The sequence below is a fragment of the Gopherus evgoodei genome, chromosome 4 (assembly GCF_007399415.2).
Source record: "Gopherus evgoodei ecotype Sinaloan lineage chromosome 4, rGopEvg1_v1.p, whole genome shotgun sequence".
NCBI lineage: Eukaryota > Metazoa > Chordata > Testudines > Testudinidae > Gopherus > Gopherus evgoodei.
In genome coordinates this window covers 135,471,297-135,497,832 of record NC_044325.1, presented here as the reverse complement: position 1 = coordinate 135,497,832, position 26,536 = coordinate 135,471,297, and the positions used below count along the sequence as shown (strand labels likewise).

Sequence of the window (26,536 nt, the reverse complement as noted above, 5' to 3'; positions counted from 1 at the left end):
CTGTTCCCCCAGGTTTGGTTCCAGAACCGGAGAGCAAAGTGGCGGAAACGGGAACGTTATGGGAAAATCCAGGAGTCGAGAAATCCCTTTGCAACCACCTACGACATCTCTGTCCTGCCCAGAGCTGAAAACTACCCTCAGGTATTGAGACAGAATCAGGAACATTGGCCAGACCTCATCCCCATCAGAACATGTTGGGCCAAATTAGGATTTAACATCCATGGGCGTAAATCTAGATTAGCTCTACTTAAGTCAATGCAGTTACTTCAGATTGGTACCATGTAAATGAGAAGACAAGAGAGAATAATGCAGCAGATCAGAGCTACAGCATATTGCACCCCATTTCCAAGCCTTTTGCATCACTTCACTGGGGAATCTCACACTGCCCCAATAACCCCCTACGCACCTGGCTCCACAGACCAGAGATAAACACAATAGAATATCTGATTTGGTGCTGCCTTCACATTCACCCTTCATATTTCTAAGACAGCTGGGAGAAATTTTTCCAGACTAAACATTTTTTTGCCGAAAAATGCAGATTAGGGTGGGCAAAATCATTTTGTATTGAATTCACCAAATTGTTTCAGTTGGAAAAAAAAAACCCTTCTGAAAAAGTCAAAACATTTCATTTCAACATTTTTTAAATGAAATTTTTTTGATGCAAAATGACTTTTTCTTTCGAATTTTACTTTTATTCATTATTTTAAAAGGTTAAAAAAACAAACCAACCAACCTCAAAATGAAACAAAATGTTTCATTTGACCCCAAATGATTTTTCAGGTTTGTTTTTCAGTTCAACCAACTAACCAGGAACAACAACAACAAAAAAATCAGTTACTGGCATAGTTCTATTTTCTAAAGCCCTAGGGACACTTCCCTTGTCCCCTAGTGCTCCTGGCCAGCGTCAGCTAAAGAGAAGTCTGGCCCCTCTCAGAAATTCCATCCCAGATTTTACACTAACCCCTGTGCACGCTGGAGCAGGACTTTGGGAGTGTGGTGATTTCTCTCTGGAGCCCCAGAAGCGTGGGCATGATCAATTTCACGAGTGACCCCCTAGCTTTCTAGTGCCAAATGCATGTATCCAAACACACCGGAACTCTGGGGCATTGGAAAGACAGTGCTGACATTGAATTTCACTCAGTAATTAGTGGATACTCTAAGATTTCTGCTCTCTGCCCTCTCAGTAGGTGCCTGATCACACGAAATTGGTGGGAGTTAAGGGCATTCACAGGTTCGGGTCTTATGTCCCAGGGCAGAAGAATGTGCAGCTCTGGCATTGGGAGTTATGTAGCAAGGAGCCCACTGCTCCTCACAGCTGTTATCCCTGAGGCTCCCCTATGCCCTGGGAACACCAGACATCAACTGCGTCCATAATTTACGTAACACCTTTTTTGGTGATTTTCGAGCCCCACCCAGCCCTTGTAACATTTTGAAAAACTGAAACAAATGAGGAACATTAAGGACCCATCCACCCCTTACTGTGTGATGTAATTTATGGACAGCCCCTTTTCCCTCCGAACAATTTATTGATGGAAAATGCCATTTCCACAACATTGACATTTTCCACAGGGAAATTTTGTTTTTTGCTGAATTTTTTGGATTTTTTGGTTAAGAAAAATTGAGACAAATTATTTGGGGTCAATTCAACATGAAACAGCATTTCCCTATTGTGGGGTATTGCCTCATGGGAATTGTAGTTAGAAGGCCTGACTCCCCCATGCTTTCCTATGGGCCAGGTTTCCTCGACAGATGACATCTCTGTAGAAGGGCCAACTCACCGCTGGAGTGCCCCCTTGTGGCTGAGCATGGTGTAGCCATGCTTTCCCTCTAGCGTCTCTGCCGAGAGTCACTTCTGTCCTGCAGGGTCTGTCTTCTTGCAGCTTTGCCTTCCAGCCAGGTCATGTTTTAATTCCACCCTTTCAAGGGGAACAGAAAGTTCAACACAGGACAGTCCAATGTCCTTACAAAAGGCCTTTGCCCCCCCAACTCTGGGCCACGTGGTGTATACACCCTTTTCTCAGGGCTTCCAGGAATCTATATCCCCTTCTCAGGGGCTTCCCACCTTCCTCAGTGACTAGTGTAGGAAGCCCAGGCCCACTTTCTATGCTGGGTTCCAGTCCAGGGACCCTATCCCATCAGCCAAGGTCTGCTCCTTCAGATTCCTTGCTACTGCCTTCTGGAGTTTGTCCTACTGTAGTCTCTCAGCTGGCCTCTCCCACAGCCTCTCTAAAGTCACCCTTCATTCAGGGCAGGCTTCTCCTCGGGAATCCCTCAATAAATCCCAAACTTAAACCAAATTCTGCCCTCCTCGGGCTTGACCTTCCATCCTCCTAAGTTTCCCTTGCTCCATTCCTCAGCGGAATGCCTCCCTGGGCTTGACCCCTGGAAGTCCAGATCTCCTGCTTCTTTATCAGGGTTCATCACCAGAACCTGCTACACCCCTGTGCCTGCTCTCAGCCTCCTAGCAGGAGGGGATCCTAGGGCCAACTCTTCCCCTCTGGGCTTCCTTCTTGACTCTCCAGTCTCTCCCCACTCAAATCCCAGGGAGTGGCCGCACAGTTCTTCCCTCTTACCTTGCTGCCCCTTCTGATCTGGGCTTCCTCTCTTTAGTTACCACCTAGCTCCATCCCTAGCTGGGCTTCATCTTAAATGAGGTCCAGTCCACCCTGCAGGTGCAGCTAGATGGGTTAATTGGCCTCTGAGGCCCACATTGACCCTTTTAAAGCCAGGAGAGGGTATACAACCCTGCACAATCTCCCATGATACCACACTGTCTCCCCCCTGGTGGAGTGGTGTCATGTGAAATGTAGTCCATCCAGGAGAGACTGGGGTCATCCTCAGACCCAAATGGCAAAGCCCAAGAGGCAAATCACCCCACATAGGAATACAGTTTAATGTTGAATTGACTCATTTTGACACTTCCGACTTGAAATGTAAATGGTCGTAAGGGAAATAGAACATTTCGTTTGAGGTCAGTTCAAGATTAAATGGGATGTTGAAACAGCGAAATTCTCCTGCCCCGGGATGGAAATTCTGATTTGCACTCAGCTGCATGCCACTCCCTGCAGCAGCCTCATCTGTCTGTTTTCCCTTGTTTCAGCTGCAGAATAACCTGTGGCCAAGTGCAGGATCAGGGAGCCCTGCAGGCCCCTGCCTCATGCCCCCCGAGAGCATCCCTTCCCCCTGTGTGTCTCCATACCCGCATTCCCATGGGAACATTGCCAGATTCATGGGCATCTCTGGTTCTCCCAACCACCACCCCGGGATCAACAACCTGTACTCCATCCACGGCTTCCCCCCTTCCCTCGGCAGCCACGGCTTTGAGCCCCCGCCGGACAATGACTACAAGTCCCCGGGCGTGGTCACACTGAGAATGAAATCCAAAGAGCCAGCCAGCCTGCTTAACTGGACCACGTGATCACGCTGGAAGGAGCTGGGCTGAGGACACAACCCACCCAGCAGGTGGTAGGCAGCTCCTTGAAGCCAAGTTTCCGCAAGGGGTAGAGAGAGATCCCAGCCTGTGCTTTTCCTTTCCCTTCAGCCTCCCTGCACTCCACACCCAGCAGCTGGCACCTCAGACAGGATCCCAGTGCTGATGAGAACTGAGGAGCACAACGGCCGTCTTCTTCCTTGTCTTGGTGCTGAGATGTTGGAGCCAACCCCCAAGAGATTTCTGCGGAGGCTGGAAATTTCTTATTCCAACTCTGATTCTCTCCTTCCAGAATGCCTCAGGCTTGCTCTGCAACGGGATTTTTTTTGCCCCACGCTTCGCACCCAGGCTGCCTCCAGGGGGAGCCAAAAGCAGTGGTAGCAACTGCAGGACCCCTAATGTAGACAAGACCTTATCACCATGTTGCATTGACCTTCTCTGTTAGGGTAAAATGCTGGTGGGCCAGAAAGCCCTACCTGCGCTGTGGCCACCATTGGTGGAGCTGAGACACTGGCAGCAATAGTGAGACATTGTAGGGGGTGGAAACATCCAGTGCAGACCCACACACCCATCCGCAGGGAAAAGGGACCAGGAATGGCAAAGTCAGCTGCCCCTTTAGCTCCCACCCAACCCCATCTCCCCTTCTTCTGCCAGAGCCTGGATGGGAGAAGCCACTTTAGATTTTCCTCCCATAATCCACTGCACTGTGGCACTTCTGCAGAACCATGACTCCCCTCCTGCAAGCGCTTCTGTGAGCAGAGACAGGGTGGGGGTGGGGGTGGGGAAGGAGAAGGCAAAAGCTGACAGGGGGATGATGATCCCACATATACCATGGAACTGTGGAGTCCACTGCTATTCACATTTACTGAGCTGTGCTCTGCTACCTGTGCCTGGTCTTAGCAGGAGGGGAAGGGGCTCCCAAGTATAACCTCACCAAAGGCCCCCACAAAAATATATCCAGCCTAGGAAGGAGAGGAGCAGAGCAGAGCCTCATCATGTGTGCAGGGGCTGGATGGGGGATTTGCTCCCAAACTGCAGCTGCTAGATGGAGATTAGACATCATCTTCCTTATTATACTGGTTTCCCTTTGGTCTGAGGCCTTGCTGGGTAAGGGTTGTTTCCAATAGGATGAAAAACTGATGCTACAAGTCAGATATATTCTTTGGTGCAATCCTGTTTGCTTACTAAGAATGCACAGAGCCCTGTTGTCCTGAACACTGCAGGAACAAACAGCAGCGGGCAATGTTTCTTGCTCAGAATTTCCACACCTGCCCCTCCACCCAAAAGCTGTCCTCTCTCTCGGCTTTCTCCCACGGCCACACTCCTATTGTGCCGCTCGCTGTCTGCTCACCTTCTCCCTGCTTTCTCATTCCTTTCACACACATGCAGCTGTAACCAACATCAATGTCCCAGCCCCTGTGCTTGCAATCAGTCGTCAGGGAAACCCCTCAGCTGTGTGGCTTAGCTCAGGCCTTGCCATACTGGTCAGTGCCTTAAACAGTGGCTTCTATTGTTTCAGCTATCCCTAATCAAAGGGTATTTAATTGTTGCCTCTGTTAGCCTGAACAGAAGGTAGCTACATGCCCACTGGCTTCAAGGAGGTCCGTGATTGCCCATGGATCAAAGACATGCTTCCTGGCAGCCACCAACACAACAATAATAAAAATGCAGTGGGAAAGTGAAGGGTGAGCCTACACTACAGCCGCTTCAATAGCAGAGCTACAGTGCTCCAGCTGTGCACCTGTAGCATCGTAACATAGACACTTCCTACATCGGTGTTGATGTAGTTAATCTACCTCTCTGCGAGGCAGTAGCTAGGTTGACAGCAGAATCCTTCCATCGACCTAGCTGTGTCTACACTAGGGGTTAGGTGAACTTAGTTGATTGAGTTGGTGTTGGTTCTCCTTTGAGCAGGGGTTGGACTAGATGACCTCCTGAGGCCCCTTCCAACCCTAATCTTCTATGATTCTATGAATTACATCAGGGCATGAACTATTTCACTGCCCTGAGAGACACAGCTAGGTCGACCTAAGTTTTATGTGTAGACAAGGCCTAAAACAACCCACTGGGAGGGGAAATGCTAACATGGCGCATTGGTTAAAGCACATGCATTCTAGGTGGTTCCTGGAGTAAGATTCCAGTAAGATTCACCCCACTGGGGACACTTCACTGTATTATCAGAACAGGAGCCCTTTTCATGTGTGGAGCAGTTTGCCACCACAACCCTCGGAAGGGACTCCCCAGAAACCATCCCCAACTAATCATCCGTTCCCAGGGGAGCCAGCAGCTTCGGAGTAGGCACAGCGGAAGAACTGCAGAGACAGCCTACCAAACCACAGACCCTTACTACAGAAGTTCACAAAAGTCTGGTTACTTTACAGAGAGAAGAACTGGGTTAGAGGTTCTAGCACAGCGATGGGGCACAGGGCACAGTTTACTTCTAGATTACAAGACCAGAAGAGCCTATTATCTATTCTAGATTATTTCATCTGACCTCCTGAATAATGCTATCACCAACTCCTGGCATGGCCAGTGACTCACTATGTGGTCTTAGATAAGTCACTTAAAGGTAACCTTCAAAAAGGAAAAATGAGTTTCAGCCTTTTGTTTTTTGTGAGGGGCTTTGATCTAACAGTGGGTTTTTAAAATTATTTCCCCCCAATTTCTACTTTCTTTTGTTTTACTAGAACTCATCAACAAATTTTAGTTTACAAAGATTGTTTCACAGAAAAATGGCTTTTTGATTGAAACTGAACAAATTTCAGAAAAAAAGATGTGACAACAAATGGTTTAGTCAAAAAATTTCACAGCACAAAAATTCATTTCCAACCCAATTCTTTACATGAGAAGTATCAGAAATGCCAAGTTTTGCTGGGAGTCTCCTTGGAGTACTCAGAGATTAGACTTGAAGCTCTCTCAGCCCTTAATTCTGAACCTTTCACAAGAGTTTTCTCCCAGCTGTTTCTTAGGTGTTTGAGGTAAACATGTATCACTAAAAGCACAACGTTAAGCAGTCTGAATAAAATCACTCCTTCTCTCATTTGTAAGTCATAGATTCCAAGGACAGATGGGCCACTGTATTAATCTAGTCTGACCTCCTATATAACTAGAGGCTAGAGAATTTCCTCAAAATAATTCCTAGAGCAGATCTTCTAGAAAAATATCCAATCTTTATTTAAAAATTGTCTGATGAAGAATCGACCATGGCCCTTGGTAAGTTATTCCAATGACACATTTTTAATACTGAGAGAAAGTACTGCCTTATCTCCAGCCTGAATTTGTCTACCTTCAACTTCCAGCCATCGGATCATGTTAGACCTTTCTCTGCTGGATTGAAGAGCCCATTATTAAATACTTTCCCCCCCATGTAGGTGCTTATAAACTGTCATCAAGTCAGCCCGTAATCTTCTCTTTATTAAGCTAAACAGATTGAGCTCTTTGAGTCTATCACTGTTAGGTAAGTTTTCTAATCCTTTAATGATTCCCCTGGCTCTTCTCTGAACTGTTTCCAATTTATCAACATCCTTCTTGAATTGTGGGCACCAGCCCTGGACACAGGATCCCAGCAGTACCATTTACAGAGGTGAAATAACCTCTCTGATCCTACTTGAGATTCCCCTGTTTATGCATCCCAGGATGGCATTAGCCCTTTCGGCCACAGCATCACACTGGGCGCTCTGTTCACCAGAACCCCCAAATCTTTTTCAGTCACTACTTCCCAGGGTAGAGCCCCCCCATCCTGTATCTATGGCCCACGTTCTTTGTTCCTAGATGGATACATTTACATTTAGCCAGATTAAAACTCATATTGTTTGCATGTTTGTTCCCAGTTTACCAAACGATCCAGGTTGCTCTGTATCAGTGACCTGTCCACTTCCTCTCCCAATTTTTGTGTCATCTGCAAACATGATCAGTGATGATTTTATGTTTTCTTCAAGGTCATTAATAAAAAAGTGTTAAACCACATAGGGAAAAGAACTGATCCCTGCAGGATCGGCTTTAGGAAGTGCGGGGCCCAATTCGAACAGTTTCGACGGGGCCCAGCAGGGATGACTTAAAAAAAGAAAAAAGTAAAAAAACACATGGGACTTGTACTCACTGGGCGGTGCTCCGAGCACTTCGGCAGTGGGTCCTTCACTTTCTCCAGGTCTTCAGCGGCACTGAAGGACCCGCCGCTGAAGTGCCATCGAAGACCCAGAGCAAGTGAAGGACCCGCCACCAAAGTGCCACCGAAAACCTGGAGTGCCTCCAGGTGAGTAAAAATTAAAAAGTCGCCTCTAGCCAGGAAAGGGATTCTCACTGGGCATGGGGCCCTCTTTGGTGCAGGGCCCGATTCGGGGGAATTGGTGGAATAGGCCTAAAGCTGGCCCTGGATCCCTGAGGGGCCACACTAAAACACATCTGTTCAACGATCTTTCACCGTTGCAGTTACATTTTGAGACCTATCAGTTAGCCAGTTTTTAACCAATTCATCGTGTGCCATGTTAATTTTATGTATGCAGTGTTGCTGTAGTCATGTCAGCAGGGCCGCCTTTAGAGCGATTCAGCCGATTCCCCAGAATTGGCCCCCGCACCCCTAAGAGGGCCCCGCAATATCCCAAAGGAGCTGCTGCCGAAGTCCCGCCACTGTCTTCGGCAGCAGCTCAATTGCTGCTGCAGAGGAAGGTCCCTCTGCCGAAATGCCGCCAAAAGCACTGGCAGCCAATTGAGCTGCTACTGATGTCCCGGCACTGTCGATGATGGCAGCTCAATCATTGCCTCTGTCTTCAGCAGCATTTCGGCGGAGGGACCTTCCTCCGAGGCAGCGATTGAGCTGCCGCCAATGACAGCGGCTGGACTTCGGTGGCAGCTCCTTCGAATCAGGCCCCGCAGTGCCTAAAGCCAGGCCTGCATGTCAGTCCCAGGATATTAGAGCGACAAGATGGATGAAATAATATCTTTTATTGATGAGACCAACTGAAGTTGGTCCAATAAGAAATTCCCTCACTCACCTTGTCTCATATAAATTTTGTATCTTTTTAGTTGTTGTGTGGTACCACATCAAATGCCTTACAGAACTCTCATATATGATATCAACCCAACTTGTAATCTCATCCAAAGGAGATATTTGCATTAATATATTGCCCTCCTTTCATTTTTTATTAATCGAGTCTCATATCAGCGACTTCCTTAGCTTGCCCAAGATCTACGTCATGCTGATATGCCTATAATTACCCAGGTCATCCCGTTTACCCTTTTTAAAAATTGGCACAACGTTAAGGCTTTCTTCCCATCTTCTGGAAGTTCCCCAAAACTTAGTGTTGATTTTCAATAACAGTCCTGCAAGCTCCTCAGCCAGCTCTTTTAAAATTCTTGGATGCAAGTTAGCCGGGCCTGCTGATTTAAAAATATCTAATTTTAATAGCTGTTGTTTAGCATCCTTATGAGATACCAGTGGAATGGAAAGAGTGTTATCGTGTGACACAGCTACATCATCTCTTTCTCTTCCCAAATACAGAACAGAAATATTTATTGAACACTTCTGTCTTTTCTGATCAGATTTCTCTCCCTTGTTACCCGTGATAACATGTCACCACCAGTTCTCTAGTCATCCATGGAGACTTCTGGGAAAAACAGGGAAATGTAAAAAACAAAGCAACCACTCTCCCCTCTTTAGGGAGCCTTCCAGGCTTCTTTATAAAGAAGCAAAAAATCACAAAAAAGCAAAAAGCAGGCACAATCTAACGTATTTTTCCTTTAACCTCACCCATGCCTCTGTTTTCCCCATTGTATAGATTGGGGAACTAAGCTGTCACAAGGTTAATAAATATTTGTAAAGTTATTAATAATAATGGTTTATATTACCATAGCACCTCAAGGCTCAAGATAAGATCAGGGCCCAGTTGTGCTAGGCACTGTACATAGTGAGAGACAGCACTTTGCCCCCTAAGAGAAGAAGTATTATTGTTGCCATGTTGTGGTACCGAGACCTTATGGTTGGAATTTTCAGTGGGACCTAAGGGAGTTAGGCACCTAAACACCATTGATTTTCAGTGGGGCTTCTTTTTTCTTTAAATCCCTTTGAAAAGCCTATCCTCAGTGACTTACCCAAGACCACTTAGGAAGTCTGGGATGTAAACCCAGGCCTCTTGGGTACAAACCCTGAGCATTCTCCACAAGCCCAAGCTTCCTTGCCAAAAAGTGCTTTGAGATCCTCAGATGGAAAGGGCTGGTGCAAGTCACACTATTATCTTGTTGTGGGTTTTGTAATTGTTGGTGCCTGAGTGTTACAGGATTAAAATATCCCCTGGGAAGCCGTTCTCGTGGCACTTCCAGCCCACCTCAAACCAGAGAGCACTAAACAACTCGTGAGAACGTCCAATCCGGCACTAACAGATTCTGAGCACAGAGAGGTCTGGAGAGGTGGGGAACTGAGAGGAATTGCTGAACTCTCAGAGGCTTCTTACCCGTGCTGCAAAATTCAGAGCTGGCTCAGGCCTTCTTCATGGATGTGGGAGCATGGGCTGGTGAGCAGCAGAAGACGAAGAAATGCATCTCAACCTATTCTGTCTCCTCCAAACCCTTGAGGTGGCAGGAGGCAGCACAGACGCTGTATGGAGATGCACGCAGGCAGACCCTGCATAGGTGCAAGGACCTGCTGCCTGGGAGCATCTTGTTGCAAGACTGGAGTCTCGATCTGAAAATCTCACCATAGGAGGCTTCCTTACCCGATTTTTAGTGCTTCCTCTGCTTCCGGTCAGGTCAGAAGTGCCAGCACAAACAGTCTTTGCGGCCACAGTCCAGCCCTGCTCCTCCAGGCAGCATGAAAATGACAAAAAGCAGTGGAGGAGATAGTTAGTCAAACTCTTTGGAACTTCTGGAGAGGTTTGGTTTGGATTTGGGGCAAAGGCTCTGGCAGATCTTCGGCAGGAAAGCGCAGACCAGTGTTCAGAAATGGGAATAGGGACTCCTGGGTTCTGCCACTGTCTTGTTGTCTGGCCTTGTCACTGCTCTGTGCCTCATTTTCCCCATTTGGGCCAGGGGGATCGTGACACTGTCCTACCTCCACTGGGGGGCTGGGAGGGTTATTTTGCCAGTAAGTGTCTAATATTATCATCGCATCCAAAGTAGTTTGCCAGCCCCTCTGTCCCTCAGTGTAACCTGAATGATGCCGAGCTCGGGAACCTTCTGAGCCCATTCTTGCTTTGAAAACAAACTCTTGGTCTTTTGGATTTATTGATTTCCCTAGTTCTCAGATCCAGAAATTGAGACACATCCAGGCCATGACACATGACCTTGGATTCCAGCTCCCGATTTCCAACCCCAGAAGTTTGGGAGTGCTCAGCTCCAGATGTTTGGTTGGAGCTCACCTCTACCTGGGAGTACCAGGGTACTGACCAAAGAGAGACCCTTCCAACTAGACAGAGCGGTCTCTGTGAGATTATCTCATATATGGACGTGCCACGCTGGAAGTCTGCACTAGAAATGCTACAGCAGCGCTGCTGGAGTGTAGACACTCCAGGAATTGCAGAGGGCTCCTGCCGCTGTAGTAAACCCATCTCTCTGAGAGGCAGGCGCTGAATTCTTCCATTCACCTAGCACTGTCTGAGCTGGTGTTTACTTTAGATTGGCTTAACTGCATCTCTCGGGATGGCTGTACATTTTTCACATCCCTGCGTGATGTAGTTAGGTCAACTTAAGTTTTAGGTGTAGACCAGGCCTCAGAGCAATCTCAGGACACAAGCCAGAAGGAGCGCTCTCAATGACACTGTGGGTCATCCTATATTCTGGCCTAGAGAAGGCCGCTTACCAAAGACAGCAACATTCTCTAAACAGGAGACCTCTTATAGGAGATGTAAAGTCTCTATATGGGAGACAGTTCTAGTTTCTATAGGGGAGACCCATATAGGAGACCCCCTACTATGGATAGGCACACTGTCTATGCTGGACATCCATATAGGAAAGCCCGTATAGTAAGCACTATGCTGGAGATGGTCATATTCTGCATAGAAAATGGCCAAAACTCTCAATATTGGAGATTCAAGTCTGTAGCTGCAACAGATCCCATAAAGGAGACCTCAGATGGGAGCTGCTGACTTTACTGTCTATACAGGTCTGTGTCTTTTACTTTTCAGACAACAGACATAATACGAAGACAGAGCATAAGCTCAGCTGGGTCCCAAACAACCATGTTTACTAATTATACACATATAGGCAAGGCCTGGCTCCAGACACACCACTGCTCTGGCTGGCTTCTGCAGGCTTCTCAACACAGAACATGGTGAGCGCCACTTACAGCAAGAGCATTAAAACACTGTGGAAACCTCAAGGCTGATGCATCCTAGCACCCGCCATCTGTTGTCTAAAACTTTGAGTAGCAACCCCATTGCCACAGAGGTGGGGCCTGGAATCCAAATCCCCCCTGGCCCAGGCTCGCTCGCTGCACACCCATTTTGTACCGATACATCTGCAAAGATTTTGCGATTCTTTATAAACAATAAAGCACATTTTCAATGAGTTCTTTATGGCTCCCACAGCGCTATAAAGGCAGCAGCCGCCGTGCTCGATTGCCCCACAGCTGGGGAATGTTTCTGAACGAGCCGGAGATCAGGGTGCAGGGGTTCCATGGCGTGATTAAGTGCTCGGCTCTCCTGACACCTCATCTAAAGGAGGCTCTGCATTCACACTCAGCCTCTCCCGGCGCCCGGCTCCCTTTGCAGGCACACATTCAGCCAGGCCAGCCTTGTTGTCTCCGGTGAAAAACGGGCCCTGCGAGTCTCCAGCTGCGCAGCTTCACAGCCAGCGGCGGTGTCGTCGCTGGGGCAGGCGTTTGTAGAGGACATGGGGGTTCTGCCACAGCCCTGTCTGCACTGGTCTGCGCTGCTGGAACTGCTCCAGAGGTTTGAGAAAAAAGAAGCCAGCGTAGACTTAGCCTGAGAGTGTCTACCCCAGCCCTTCGCATATCACCCTGTCATAGCGTTTACAGCCAGAGGGCCTACCAAATCACCTAGTCTGATCGCCTGTAAATCACAGGCTGCCACCACCGCCCAGTGCACACACACTAAACCCAACAACTGAAACTAGACCAAAGTGTCACAGAGATTAACCTGTTCCGTGCCGCAGGCAGAACATAGGAGAAGCACCAGTGCCCGTGGCCCCCCGCAATGGCAGGGAATTGATTAAGTGAGAGATACCCAAACAATCCTGGCGTGTGACCTGCCCCCACAAGCTGCAGAGGAAGGCGAAACCAACCCCCCCCAACCCAAGGTCACTGCCAATCTGAAAATTCCTTCCCTACCCTGCACACGGCTCCAATTTATGTCGCCCACCCCGCAGCGTCTCCTGGGTCCACCCTGCACTCTGAGCACAATGAGGAACAGGCACGGCCTGGCTTTGCTTGGGGCAGGGTCACACTGCAGAGGGATGGCGCCAGGGCTTCATACCACAGGAGCATGTTACCCACACAGCATGATGGTGGAGAGGAAAACACACAGCCTCAGAGGGGGGTGTCCCCACTAGAGTGGGTTGAACCTCCTCATTTGAGCCCCATTTGGGGCTGGTGAATTGCTTGCCTGCTGATGCTGATCTTTGCAGCGTGTGTGTTCCCTCAATCAGGCAACTATCACACCTCCTGCCGCAGGGCTTTGGAAGCCGTGCTGTGCAGCGGGGCACCCACATTCCCTGCTGGCGCGTCTATGCCCTGATTGCACGGCTCCCAAAGAGCTGTCAAGCTGCCCTGGCAAATACTCCTGCAGATACGTCCCTCGTCAATCCTGGTGCCAGCGATTCCTTTGTGGAAACCGGCCTGTTCTCACAAGGGCATTCTCTTGCCATGCACCTTCTCGGGGGGCCAGGGGCAGTCATCTGTGGGCACACACACGGAAAGAAAAGCAAAGGAGCTGACATAAACGAACCTGTTTTATCTGAGGGAATGTTCCTGAGGGCTGCTCTGCACCACTCACACGTCTCTGAGCCTGGCTGAGGACCAGCAAACTTGTTTCATGGCATTGTGTGTTCCACACAAATGCTGGATCTGCTTTGGATATAGAGGAGACTGTGGAGCAGAGATGGGGAGAGGGCCACCGATTCCCACCAGCTGAGGGTCTGGCTTCAGTTCCTTTCCCTGCTTTAGGGTCCCCATCTATGGCAGCTCAGCTTGTCAGGGTTCCTCTGTCCCCAACCCACAGCACAGCCTGACCCTTAGCTAGAGAGAGGAGTGCAGGTTGTGTTACATGAAGTCACCATACAAAGCACCAGGGGATCAGTTACAGAGGAGAGGAACTGGTGAACTCTGATCTAGCTCTCGGAATATTATTTGGAAGACGGATAACACCTCATGCTGCACCAGGCTCCCCCATCACTCTGCCCCTCAGGAGAAGGTGGTAGCCTTCACCTTCCCTAGAGTGTTCCTGTTCCCATCCAGCTCCTCCTCGCAGAACCAAATCCCACTGTAAAACAGCTTCGCCCCCTCCCTGCCAAGTGGGGCACAACCAACCCTTTCAATCCATGGCAATCCCAATAAAACACAGCTCCCTCCTCTGCTGCTTTCCCCCCGCACATTACCTGTATTACAGTAGCACCTAGAGTACTCGGCTGCAATTGGCTCCATTGCGCTAGGCGCTGTACATACATATGCTCTCATAGCTCTCACACAGTGACGGTCCCTGCCCCATGGAGTTTACATTCTAAACAGACAAAGGCACTGCTGTTATCAGCATTGTACAGATGAGGACTTGAGGCTCTCAGAGCACTTAGCAAACATTAATTAATGACTCACAGCCCCCTAGGCGGTATGCCAATATCATTGTCCCCATTTTATTGGCAGGAAAACTGATGAACAGAGAGGGGGACATGACTTGCTCAGCATCACACAGCAAAGTCTGCAACCACCTTAGGAATAGACCCCAGGAGTCCTGACTGTGGTCTAGGGGTAAGCATTGGGTTCAGGACCGCTGGCTTTTGTGGAGCCCAGGAATCAGAGCTCCTAGCCCCCTGCTCTAACACTAGGCCTCCTGGGAGCTATTTCAGGACCTGGAAAGCAGTGGTCAGAACAGAGGCCTGGGAGCCAGCCCAGCATTCCATTTCCTACGTAACCCCACTGGGCAGGGGCGGGGAGGTGAGATGCATACAGGCATTGCTTCCATTTTGCTCTTCTTTTCACAGGACCTCGGGGCCCAGAGTCAGCAGATCCAAGCCAGTAGTTCAACCAGAGCCAGACAGGAAAGGAGAGGAGACAGGGAAGGACCCTGGCCCACTGACTAACATGCTGCAAGGAAGTGCAGTGGGCCTGGGCTGGAGTTGTCGTTTGCAGCTGCAATTCCCAAGCACAGAGCCCCCCTGACGGATTTGTGTGTCAGAAATGCTCCCGGTAGCCTGTCTACTTCGCCTTGCCGTTACCTAAGCCTCTGGGCTGAGATGAAAGCCAGAGCTCTTTCTTGTGGTTTCTGCAGCATTAACTACTCAATCCTACCTTATCTTGCCAGGACCCCGGCAGGCTTTACAAGGGGAATAAATTCAAGCTGCACAGGGCTCCATTTCCCAATAAACACAACCATATTTCTCCAAGATCAGCAGCCCCCTGACCCTCCTCCCCCCACCCCCAGCAATCTCTCCCTTTTGGGGGAAATAAAAGGTCACTCGAGGAACTGAATCTCTTCTGGCACCGCTAGCCAAGGCCTGGCCAATCACTCTGTGTGGCAAGGAGAAACACGAGCAGTACATACTAAACCTCTGCCCATCTGTAGCACTGAGATGGGGGAAACTGAGGCACAAACAGGGGGAAGCAACATACCCAAAGAGTAGGCAGTAAGCCAGTGCCAGGAATAGACCTCAGAAGTCCTGACGCCCCCTCACTCCCAAATTATTCCTTCTATTGAAAATAAATCACTACAGTCCCACCTACCAGTGATCAGGGCCCCCTTGTGCCAGGCATGGCATATGCACATAGTAAGAGATGGTCTCTGAAGAGATTACTGCACTCTAAATTGAGTGGGAGGAAGGAAATTTCCATCACTTAGATTGTCAGCTGCTCTATGGTCAGAGACCATCACTCTGTTCAGTGTGTGTACAGCACCTAGCGTAACAGGATCCTGGTCCATGACTGGGGTAATACAAACAACACCAACTTTATCAATGGGGACTGAGGTCCAGAGCAAGGCCCTTGGCTGGATTAAGAGAGATTAAAAGAGCTGAAGATAAATTCAGAAAGAAAAATGACACCCAGAGACAGAAGCACCCAATTGTGGGGAACTCCAGTCCTGTGGAGCCTGGAGTACCATGAAGACAAGTGAAAGTTTTGCAGTTCAGTGGGACTATCACTCCACTTCTGTACTGTTTTTCGGAGACCACTGCCACCAAGCACAGCACAAGGATTAAACTGGGACCTTTTAAGAAACTAAGGACCAGAGTCTCTCCATCTGGAAGTAAAGGACCAGATGCTGTTGATGGCAGCAGTAAACGGCTCACTTCCTTTTTGGATCAGGTAATACACACTATTATACATCTGCACTAGGGAAATTCAGATGCTTAATTCACTCCTGATGCAGCTCCAGTGGCGGCAGCATAATCCACATCCACGCAGTGCAGCACTCTGTCCCCCTGTAGAGGTGGCCAGGGCCACACAGGTTATGTCTACACTACACATTAAATCCAGACTCAGGTTTGAGCCCAAGCCCCCCACTTCCATCCACACAGAAATCAGTCTGACTTGGGTCAGCCAGCATTCAAGACTAGGGTTTTAGGACCCTGCTAGCAGGGTGGATCAGATCTCAAGTCCTGTTGTGCCTGAGGTCCAAGCCCTGTCATTTTGCAGGGTAGGCACAGGTCAAGCCATAGACCCAAGTCAGATGGTCTGTGTAACACAGTATGGACGTGTTAGCATGGCTGTGAGATCTGGGGCAGCCACGGTACACCCAGGTTTACAATGCAGGGTGGATGCTCAAGGGCGGACTTGGAAACACCGAGCCCACAAGAGCAGGTCCCACGCATCCAGGTTTACAATGCAGTGTGAACACACCCATCTAGACCCCAGAAAGAGGGCTGGGCAATATTTTTCAGCTAAAATGTTTTTCACCCCAAAAAAATCCAGATTGAGGTTGACCGAAACAGTCCGTGAATTTGTGCTGTTTTCCTGGTTACACACACACTCTCTCTCTCTCGATTCAAAACGGCCCGTCATTTGAAATTTTCCTTCAGTTTTATTCTGTTATTTAAAAAGGCTTAAAATAACCACCAAATGCAACAAAACATTTTGCTCCTCCAAATATTGTCTGGACATTTTCAGTTCAGCTAGTGGAGAGAGACACTAGCTATTCTCCCGGCTTTGGCTGCTACAGCACTGGCTGAGGGAGGTGAATGTGTTAGTGAGGGCGGTAGGTGCTCGTAGCTTTTGACCCTGCACCCTCTGGATCGATCCCCTCTGCCAATGACTCAGCCAGCAGCCTGGCCTATTAGCAATGGGGCGAACGCTGGTGTCAAGGGGCCTTTTAACCACCAGGGACAGACAAGATGGTGGTAAAACCCCAGGCGACAATCTGTGAGAGGGCTTTGGATCAGGCCTTTGCTGCACATGGTAGTTACAGGTGGAGCACCTCCAGGGTGCTAACCCTGGCTCAGCACTGGCCCTTGGTGGCACATATAGGCACTGCAGCCCCCTTCTGACAACAAAAATATTTACACCACCCCAGGAGGGGGGAATCAAAGCCTGAGCCTGCCCAAGCCCTGCTGCCCCGGGCTGGGCGATGGGACCATGGCCTCGGACCAGGGGCCTGTAACCTGAGCTCTGTCGCCCAGGGCTGAAGCCGAAGCCCGAGCCCCGCTGCCCAGGGCTGACAGCCTCAGGCTTCAGTTTCGGCCCCAGCAAACCCTTGTGACCCCATTAAAATATCATGACCCACTTTGGGGTCCCGACCCACAGTTTGAGAACCACTGGGTTAAATACTCCCTGGGATCCCACTTGCACATCCCAGGGCTCCGTATCCTGGCACATCCCGTCAAAGATAAAGGGGCCCTCTCCTCCCCATTACCAGAGGCCCGGATGGATGAATGATCTGTACCAGATGGACAGCACCTAACCTTCCCTGACCAGCTCAGAGCTGGATAATTTGGAGAGTGGGGCTATATCATCTCGGCCATGCTAGGGAATTCAGCAGGGAGAAGCGGGCTGAGTGCCTTAGGCCCGACTCCAAGAATTAATAACCGGCTGAATCATCTCCAATCTCCCTAAAAGCCGTTTATGCATCCCAGCCTCCAACATACAAAAGCTCTGTCTGGAACACTGCAGAAACTCAAAGCAGCTGTGGAGGGGCGGCATCAGCAGCTTAGCTCCAACCAGGGGAGAAAGAGAAGCAGCAGCAGCTTCCAGCCCTCAGGGGGTGTCTCTAGTGGAGTTGGGTGACTCTCAATCCAAGAAGGAAATCTCCTTCTGCACTTCAGATTAACACGTCTCATCACAAGCTTGTGGTCATAGATCAGACCCCGTTTGGAGCCATGCAAGTGTTGGCAGGCTCCTACCACTTTGGGCAGAGCTGCTTTTGAAGTTTCTCCTCCTGTTTCGGCAGAGCAGAGACCAATGGGCCGCTTCCCGTCGTTGTGGGGGGCCGGGTTCCTCACAAGCACTCCCCTCCTGACCCGGCCACACGCAGGAAGAAGAAGAGCGGCCCCCATGCGCAGGGCAACAGCAGAGAACCGGGTGAGCCCACCTATGTGCAAATTCTATCGGGCATGGTGGGAATTGCACGCGGCCGCCCAGTTGGGAAGGTGTGAACGGGACTGCAAATGTTCGTGAAAAGTCATCCGCCTCCTCCCCTCCCTCTCTCATCAAGCAGCTGGGTACCACCCGGGGCCCATTGATGAATGCAGCCTCGGTGCAGGGAATCGTCTGGGAGTCCCCGGAATGCAAGATCGTCATTGTGTTGGGTGAGCAGCAGAGATGAGCTCAGGCCACGGATATAGGCGGAGAAGGAGGGTAGCCTCATGATTAAGGCAAGGGCTCAGGAAACCTGGATTCAGTTCCTGGCTCTCCCAGACTCCATCTGGGACCCCTGGCAACTCACTGAATCACTCTGTGCCTCGGTTTCCCCCTTTGGAAGAGGGGGATGACAATGCAATCTGCTCTATTTCAACTAAGCTCTTGGGAGCAGGGGTGCGCTCTTACTGTGTGCATGGTAGCTGAGAAGTGACTGCTGTTAACCTGGACCACCCCACCCGGGGGTGGTGGTGTAAATCGAGTCCAGGCCCTGTCTCTAGTGAGCAGAGGTGACAAGCCAGCAAGGAGGAAATCAAGGCAGCTTGAGTGTTTCTGGCTAAGCAGAAACTCCCTGGCACCGGCTCCGTGCTAGAAGGGAGGAGAGGGGCCTTGCTCCTGGCCAAGCTCCAGCATGGCTCTGGAACAGCTCATATTTCTCTGTGCAGTGACAGCTAAATGAACAGAGCTAACTTTACAACTGCCCGGTTCACACTTAATGAATATTAATGGTAATCCCAGAACCTGCTTCTCAGCCTTATCTGAAACCTGACAGATTTCCCCCCCATCAGGGCATCCCCATCACTTCAAACTGTCCCCCATTAACCAGCCTAAGAGGGGCTGGCTGGCTGTATAGCCTCCACCTGCTTCCCATTAGCCTTCCTGCCAACGTGCCCCTGCAGAGCTCACCCCAAGACTCCAGCACTCCATCCAGACTGAGAGGAGATGGGCTGTGTACCCTGAAGCTCCCATCCCACACAAAGGGGACAGGCTGTGTACCCCTAAACTCCAAAGACTCCCCATCCCACATAAAGGGGTCAGGCTATGTACCCCCAAACTCCAGAGACCCCCCCCATCCCACACAAAGGGGACAGGCTATGAACCCCCAAACTCCAGGGACGCCCCCATCCCACACAAAGGGGAGAGGCTATGTACCCCCAAACTCCAGAGACCCCCATCCCACACAATGGAGACAGGCTATGTGTCTCCAACCCACAGCAATGTGTGTCCAGGAGGCTGACATCTCTCAGTACTTCACAGACTCCACTGGCTTTGATGGCACCCCTGGAAGCTGCAGGATACCCATGGAAGCAGCTGTGAGGCTGGAGATGGGGACGGAATTGGGCAAACTTGCATTTCCCTCCAAGGCCCAGGGGAGGGGAAAGGAAGGGTGTGGGGTCTGTGACTGGGGATGTTCATCTGTGCAGACCCTTTAGGAGGCAGCTCAAAATCCTGCTCCCGGATCAGTTGCTGAACATGACCTGTCCCCAAACCTTCAGCTAGGCCATCCTACTGTCTGGTGGCTGGAAACAGCTCCAGGAAGGGATTGCCCCAGGGGATTTGCCTGGAGCCAAGGAATCCGGCTGCTCAGGTTTCAAGAAACTAACAGATCTCGCCTGGCTTCCCTCAGCTCTGGTGGCTGGGAAACAGGAGTTGGCCCCAAACCCAGAATCGTTCAACTGATCCCCAGAGCTTTGATATAACAAGACCTGGATCCAAAGCACTTCACAACCGCAGGCCAGCCTCTTTGGGACCCAAATACATTGGGAACCTGCTTCCAGCCCTATTCTGAGCATCTATGCCTGGTCCTAAGGTCCCCGGCCCAGCTGAGCTATGAGCATCCCTTGGGGAAAACAAAGCAGCCATGATCCCCCCCCCCCCCCCCAGGAGCCTTCTGTGATTCCCTGGCCTAGCTCTGCTTAATGCTGAGTTCAGATGTTTCTTCCAGGCACTCTGGGCCCCAGTTCCCTCCAGCGCAGGGATAATTACCACCCCTCCCCATCCCCCCAGCATCCCAGGATCCTTGGTATGTTCTGGCCAGTTGCATTTGGCATCACCAGGCAGCCAACTGCTGCTTGTTAGAGAACTGGAGCCCTTGCTGAATTACTGCAGAGCAGCTTAGAGCCACTGCAACTCCTCGGCCTCCTCTGCAGCCTGCACTGGCGAATGCTCTGCTGACGGGCCAGTCACAAGGCTCTGTCATGGCAACTAACACACATATCCCGGGGCTGGGAGCAGCTCCAGCCGGGGCTCTGGGCTGGCACGGCCTGGGGCAGAACCCAACGAGAAGATCTTTCCTGTCTCAGCAGCTGAAGGAAGAAAAGCCAAGTCAGCCAGCAAGGCAGATACAGGAAGGAAGTGGGGCCTGTGATGGCTACAGGGCTCCTTGCACCCACCGCCTTGGTCCCCTAGCTAATCTCTTTGAGTGCACTCCTCGTGCTGGCACTTTTCCCAGATTCTCCCACTCTCAGCCTGGGCCACAGCACCCTGCTTCCCAGCAGGTCCAGCTGGAATAGACCCCTGATGGCGTCTGTGGCCAGTGGTGAGCAGCGTCCACGCCGCCAGCTTCTGAAAACAAATGTCTGGCCTATTTTATCACTAGAAACTGGACAGTCCACAAACATCTGTCTTCCCCGAGGTGTAACCATCCCACAGTGGTGCCTTAGGTAGGCTTGGCTTCTTCAGACCAGGGCCGGCTGCAGGCACCAGCTCAGCAAGCAGGTGCTTGGGGCGGCCAAGGGGAAGGGGTGGCACGTCGGGCTCTTTGGCAGCAATTCGGTGGTGGGTCCCTCGGTCCCTCTTGGAGGGAAGGACCTGCCGCTGAACTGCCGCCGAAGAAGAAAGCAGCATGGTGGAGCAGGCGCTGATCACAGTTGTGGCTTTTTTTCCCCCCCTGCCGCTTGGGGCGGCAAAACCCTAGAGCTGCTTCAGACACTGCTTCAGACACCCCTACAGGTACCTGTGGCACAGCCAGATTCCTCTTCCTCCAAGTCCTCAACAATCCTGCCCCACCACCCCCTCCTTTATACACTGCTAGCATCCTTTTGAGCTCTGGTTTCCAGGCCTCTCCTGCCCTGGTATGGTCCAGAAAAATTTGGTTGGAGGCAAAGCTATGTCAGCACATAGAACGTTACCTGGGATTCAGTTATGTCTGGCAAAGGCTGGGGGAGGGTGAAAAATTGGGGAAGGAGCAAACAAAGGCCAGGGGGCAACTGTCCCCCTTGTCCCTTGGCAATCGATGTCCCTGCTCATAACAACCCTCAAGCACTTGGTTAGGGGTGGGCTTGTGTCGAGCCATTCTTTATTCCGCCAGCTAATTTCCTTTACAGGCAACTGCTGAACTAAACCAACATCTACAGTCACCATCCTGAGAAGCTGGTCACCATCAATCATTGCGCAGCAGCTCCACAGCCAGGGCAGGGCCCTTCGCTGGTGCACACGGTTCGCAGCACTGATGGAGCATGGCTTGGGGCTCCGTGCCGGGAACCCCACCTTGCAGCCGACAGCATCACAGTGATGGTTCTGGGGCAGCAGATGGAAACGGTGGCCCTGAAGGTGCAATTTCCCAGTGAGGGCTGGGGTGCACCAAGGAGAAGGGGGAGAGCATGATCCTGGCAGCAGGGCCAGATCAAAGCAAGAGGTGGCATGGGCAGGAGTGACAGCCACTGACGAGGCAAGATGCAGCTGGGATGGGGGTAGACCCCTGCAGGGTGCTGCAGGCTAAGGCAGGGGCATGCTACGCATGAGATGGACATACCCCGTAACATGGAGCCTGGGGCAGCTTCCCTCCTACACCAGGTGTGTCAGATGAAGCTGAATGGAAAGAAGAGAAAAACAAGCATCTCCGGGTGTCACTTTGTCAGGGAGCGAGGGAAATTCCTTTCCAGCAGCCCCAGAATGCCAATTTTTCTCCCGCAAGCTGGCCCTTCGCTCCCCATCTAGCCACTCCCATTTCTTCCATCTCCCAGCTGGATTAGAGCTCGTGCGATCGCAAAGTTGGAAAAGACCCAGTTGCAAAGACCGTCAATCTTTCCATTTAGTCTGCGAAGTGCCAGGCTCCTTGTTCTGCCAGCAGTTTGAGAGAGGCAGGGAAGGGTGCAGAAATCTTGTTAGACACACAGGGAGTGGAGCCAGCTGCTGGAAGAGCTTCCCTCGGATCTCAGTGAGAAACAAATCCCAGCCCTGAGAGCCAGACTGCACTCATAGCCCTGCCTTGGGCCACAGAGCACGAGCCCAAGAGACAAAAGTCCCCTGCTGGACGCTTGCCCAAACCGGAGTTTGGCACCACTGGCAATCTCAGCTGACAAAGAGGCCATGGCTGGAATTGCAGAGAGCTGGAGGCCAGCTGTGCAGCCCCTCGCCAGGGTGCTGTGGTGGGCCTGCAACGGGCACTTGGTGCAGAATCAACAGGTCAGGCTTCAGGTGCATTGGCAAAGCACGAGTGGGCCAGGCAAGGTGCTGTGAGTGGGAGTGAGGCATATGGGCAGAGCAGGCGGGAGCAGTCATGGAATGGAAGCGGAGGAGCTGCAAGTTATGAATGAGGAGCATCCACAGAGCAGCGTGAGAAGCCCAGCACTGGGCCTGCCGCTTGGGACAGAGGGGCGCTGGCAGAGCTGTGTGCATGTAGCCCAGAACTGGACTGAGGGAGACCTGTGGGTCAGGATTGAGGGGGCATTGTGGGAAGAACCTGATCACAGAACTCTTATCCTAGGCACCACTGTCTCCAGCTCTTCTGAGCCCTGAACTCCACAAGAAAAACAGGTGCGTGGCTGCAGCATGCATGCAGCCAGCCAGTCCTGGAATCCAGCCCCCGAGCTCCCAGCCCACAGAGAGAGCTCTCAAACTAACCCCCACGCTGACCCAGCCATGCGGGAGGGCCAGGAGCTCATGCCAGCCCGGTTTAGCCTTGCTTTTAACACAGCCACCAGCTGGAGATTTAAGGGCTTGTTTTACTAACCCCTCCCTCACCTGCTAAGGGGACAGAGTGCATCCCTGCTCCTACCAGAGCCAGCCCACTGATTTATTGCTGAGAGCTGTTGCCCAGGCCTGGCCATGCCCCTCTGCTCTGCCAGCCTGTGCCATTGAGGTGGGCTGAGGGTGGGGAGAGAGAGCAGGGGAGCTAGATAGAATCATAGAATATCAGGGTTGGAAGGGATCTCAGTAGGTCATCTAGTCCCACCCCATGCTCAAAGCAGGACCAAGCCCCAGATTTTTAACCTAGTTCCCTAAATGGCCCCCTCAAGGATTGAACTCACAACCCCGGGTTTAGCAGGCCAATGCTCATCTCACTGTATATCTAATTCACTTAGCACTCACGCGTCTACAACTGCGCTTTCTGCCTAACTGTGCCAAAGATGGTTGCCTGGGGTCATGGCTCCCTGCAGTCTCTGTTTCCCCCCCTTTGTAATATGGGGATAATGTTTTAGGGCTGCTGGGGGAGGGGCTTTGGCTCAAAGGCCTAGTAGCAAGGCTGAGGGGTAGATCAAAGAGCATATCCCACGAGAAGGCATAGCAGGAGGTTACCAAACAGCATTGTATGGGACAGGGCACACTGGCATGCACGAGGGAACTAGCGCCATCTGCACAGATAGGAAGGGATAGCAGGGTACAGCGCTGGGCTGGGTGCAGGAGTCAGAGTTCAAGGCCCAAAGTGACAATGAGCTCATCCCTGTATATCACAGGCCTCCAGCACCCGCACACTGCCCCACCAACCAGCCAGAGACCGTTTCCCAGCCCGTAGGTGACCAGATGGCTACGTCACAGGGACAGAACAAGAGGGACCAAGATGCACTAGTGGCCCAGGCCCCTGCAATGGCAAGAAATTGAGTGAGCCTGACCCAGATTATCTCAGCAAGTGACCCACACCCCACGCTGCAGAGAAAGGTGAAAAGGTCCAAGGTCCCTGCCCTTCTGACCTGGGGGGAAATTCCTTCCCAAGTCTACACCCAGCGATTGGCTAGACCCTGAGCCTGTGAACGAGAACCAGCCAGCCAAGCACCTGGGAGCCCTGGCCCACCCCACCCAACATCCACTCTCCGGCCGTGGCCATCTCTGCTGCTTCCAAGGAAGGATTAAAAAAAGCCTTTCCACACTGTGGGGGGGGGGAAGGAATTCCCTTCCTGACCCCCTGCTAGTAGCCAGCTGAAACCCTGAACTATGAGATCTCCTGTTCCCAGGAGATTTGGGTTCAAACTCTAACCGTGTCTGGGGGACTTTGGGCAAGTCCCTTCATCTTTCTGTTCCCATCTGTCGTGGACAGGAACCCCACCCTTTGTCTGTATAGACCATTAGCTGCTTAGGGCACGGGCCGGCTCTTTACATATGTATGTACATCACTTAGCACACTGGGGCTCTGCTCTCAGGAGGTGCTGCTGTACCACATGGGATGTGCAGGCTGCGCATGGGAGGAGCTGTGGGGTATGCAGTGATTTCTCCGGCCAGGGGATGTAGAAGACACCCAACATGGTCCATCATGCAGTAAACAGAGGCTACCCTCCCTGCTCTAAAACAGGAGCCCCCCTGCATTCAGAGGGCAGCGACCCTACCTTTCCACACCCATTCCACCCTCCTCTCAAAAGGGCTCTAGCTAGACAGCAAAGCAGCACAAGCCGGGCTGTGAAACTGATTCTCTCTGTTTCATCAACAGCAAAATATTCTGGAAGCCTGTGCTGGCTGCCACGTCCCCAGCCGCTGCCTGAGCCAGAAGTGATGCCTCCTCGCATGGCCCCCAGCTGCAGCAGCTTCTGCAGAGACAGCAGGAGCAGGAATGGCTGGTCCTCACCAGCAGCCATACGCTGGAAGATCCAGGACAAGTAGTGGGACTGCAGCAGAGGGGCTCGGAAGGGAGCCTGGTTCAGCTTATAACGCCAACTTCAAAGCACCAGCAGCCACATTCGCTAGCACCCCGGCCTCCCCCCTCCCGATCTTTTTAATCCCTGCTGGCTCTAGCCTGCCTCAGTCATGGGGGTGGTACAGGAAGAAGGCCAAGGAGCTAGAAGGCAGGCAATTGGCAGCACCGCCAGCCCCCACGGCACTGACAATGGAGGGGACAGCAGGATACGAGTTCCACACCATAAACTGCAGGCTACAGATGTTAACAGGGAACTTGCGTCAATGGCACAGGCTCTGCAGCCACAGCAGCACTCGATCACAAGGGGAGCTACCCTGGGTGTCCTGAGAAGACGGGACAGTGCCCCACAGTCTCGTCATTCTCATGCCTCATGCCCACAAACAGCTTGCACAAGGCTTCCCCTGCTTCCCTTAGGAGGCCCCTCCACAGGCCTGTAGATTTCATAAGCAAGCAGATTTCCCACAGCAGCTTTCACCCTATTCCTCTTCATTGTCTGATGTGGGCGGTCAACTGGTTGGAGTGAGTCACACCTAGTGGTTAGTACAGGAGCTGGGAGACAGGAATAGGAGCCCAGGGTCAGAGCTGGAGTTAGATGCCAGAGGCCATGGGTCAGAGCCAAAGCTGGGAATAGGAGCCCAGGGTCAGAGCCAGAAGAGGCAAAGCGGGAGCAGGGCTGGGAACAAGGCCACCCAGAAATTCTCTCAGCTGTGGGCAAACGCTTTGAGCAGCCACCAAACAGCTGCTGGGCTTAAGAGCTGGTCTGCTGGCTCTTGCCGCCAATCAGGCAGCCTACTGCAGGCCAGCGGTGCTCATCAGATTGCCCAGAGCTGGCTCTACTACAGGTTCTGACCTGTGACATTAGCTAAGCACCTTTGAGACACCAGCCCACTGGCCACCTCACCCTCCTCATCACTGGGGACATGTAGTGCCCAGCTTCAGTGGTCACTTAGCCCAGCTATGTCCCTTGCCTCTCTCATCTGTCAATCTCTGCATCCCCCGATCACCCGTGGTGTTCTACTCGGAACTACCATTTTATCCAGCCATGGACACAGCAAGACAGAGCACATCCCACCAGAGCTGTGTAGAGAGGGATCAACAACTCACCCCAAACTTTTGTGAGCTGAATCTTCTAATGCCTACCCCTGTCCCCACCTCACCTGCTCTGCTAGCACCTGGCACAGGGATCGGCTGTATGAACAGACCCGGGGCGAGCCGAGTACACTGGAAACCCTGCCAGGCCCACAGTCATTGGCCAAGGAGAAAAACCTTGTGTGTCTAAAAAGGGCTAAGTACGGAGCAGCCACAGCTGCAAGCTAGGAAGGAGCAGGTGGGTCCAGCTGCCTGAACAGCCAGACAAGCATTGCAGGCACAGCTACTGAGACAGGCTGGCCCACAGAGCCTTGGGCCCAAGGCCTGATGGAAGAAGGGGAGACTGGGGTGACCTCAAGAGCAGAAAAGACCCAACTGGGGAAGCTGTAGGGGCCAGCTGGATATCGGAAAGGAGCAGCTGCTGGATATCGACAGGGAGCAGCTG

At 51.6% G+C, this 26,536-nt stretch overlaps 1 protein-coding gene across 1 annotated transcript in view; it reads left to right on the top strand.

Annotated features, from left to right (window-relative positions):
• Positions 1-14,950, top strand: part of ALX3 (ALX homeobox 3) — a 34,507-nt gene extending 19,557 nt beyond the window's left edge. The window contains exons 3-5 of the mRNA XM_030561204.1: positions 13-141; positions 3,101-3,465; positions 14,573-14,950. Coding sequence (XP_030417064.1) covers positions 13-141; positions 3,101-3,418 — 447 coding nt within the window. The 3' untranslated portion in view covers positions 3,419-3,465; positions 14,573-14,950. The remainder of the gene's footprint in view (positions 1-12; positions 142-3,100; positions 3,466-14,572) is intronic.
• The last annotated feature ends 11,586 nt before the right edge of the window (positions 14,951-26,536 follow it).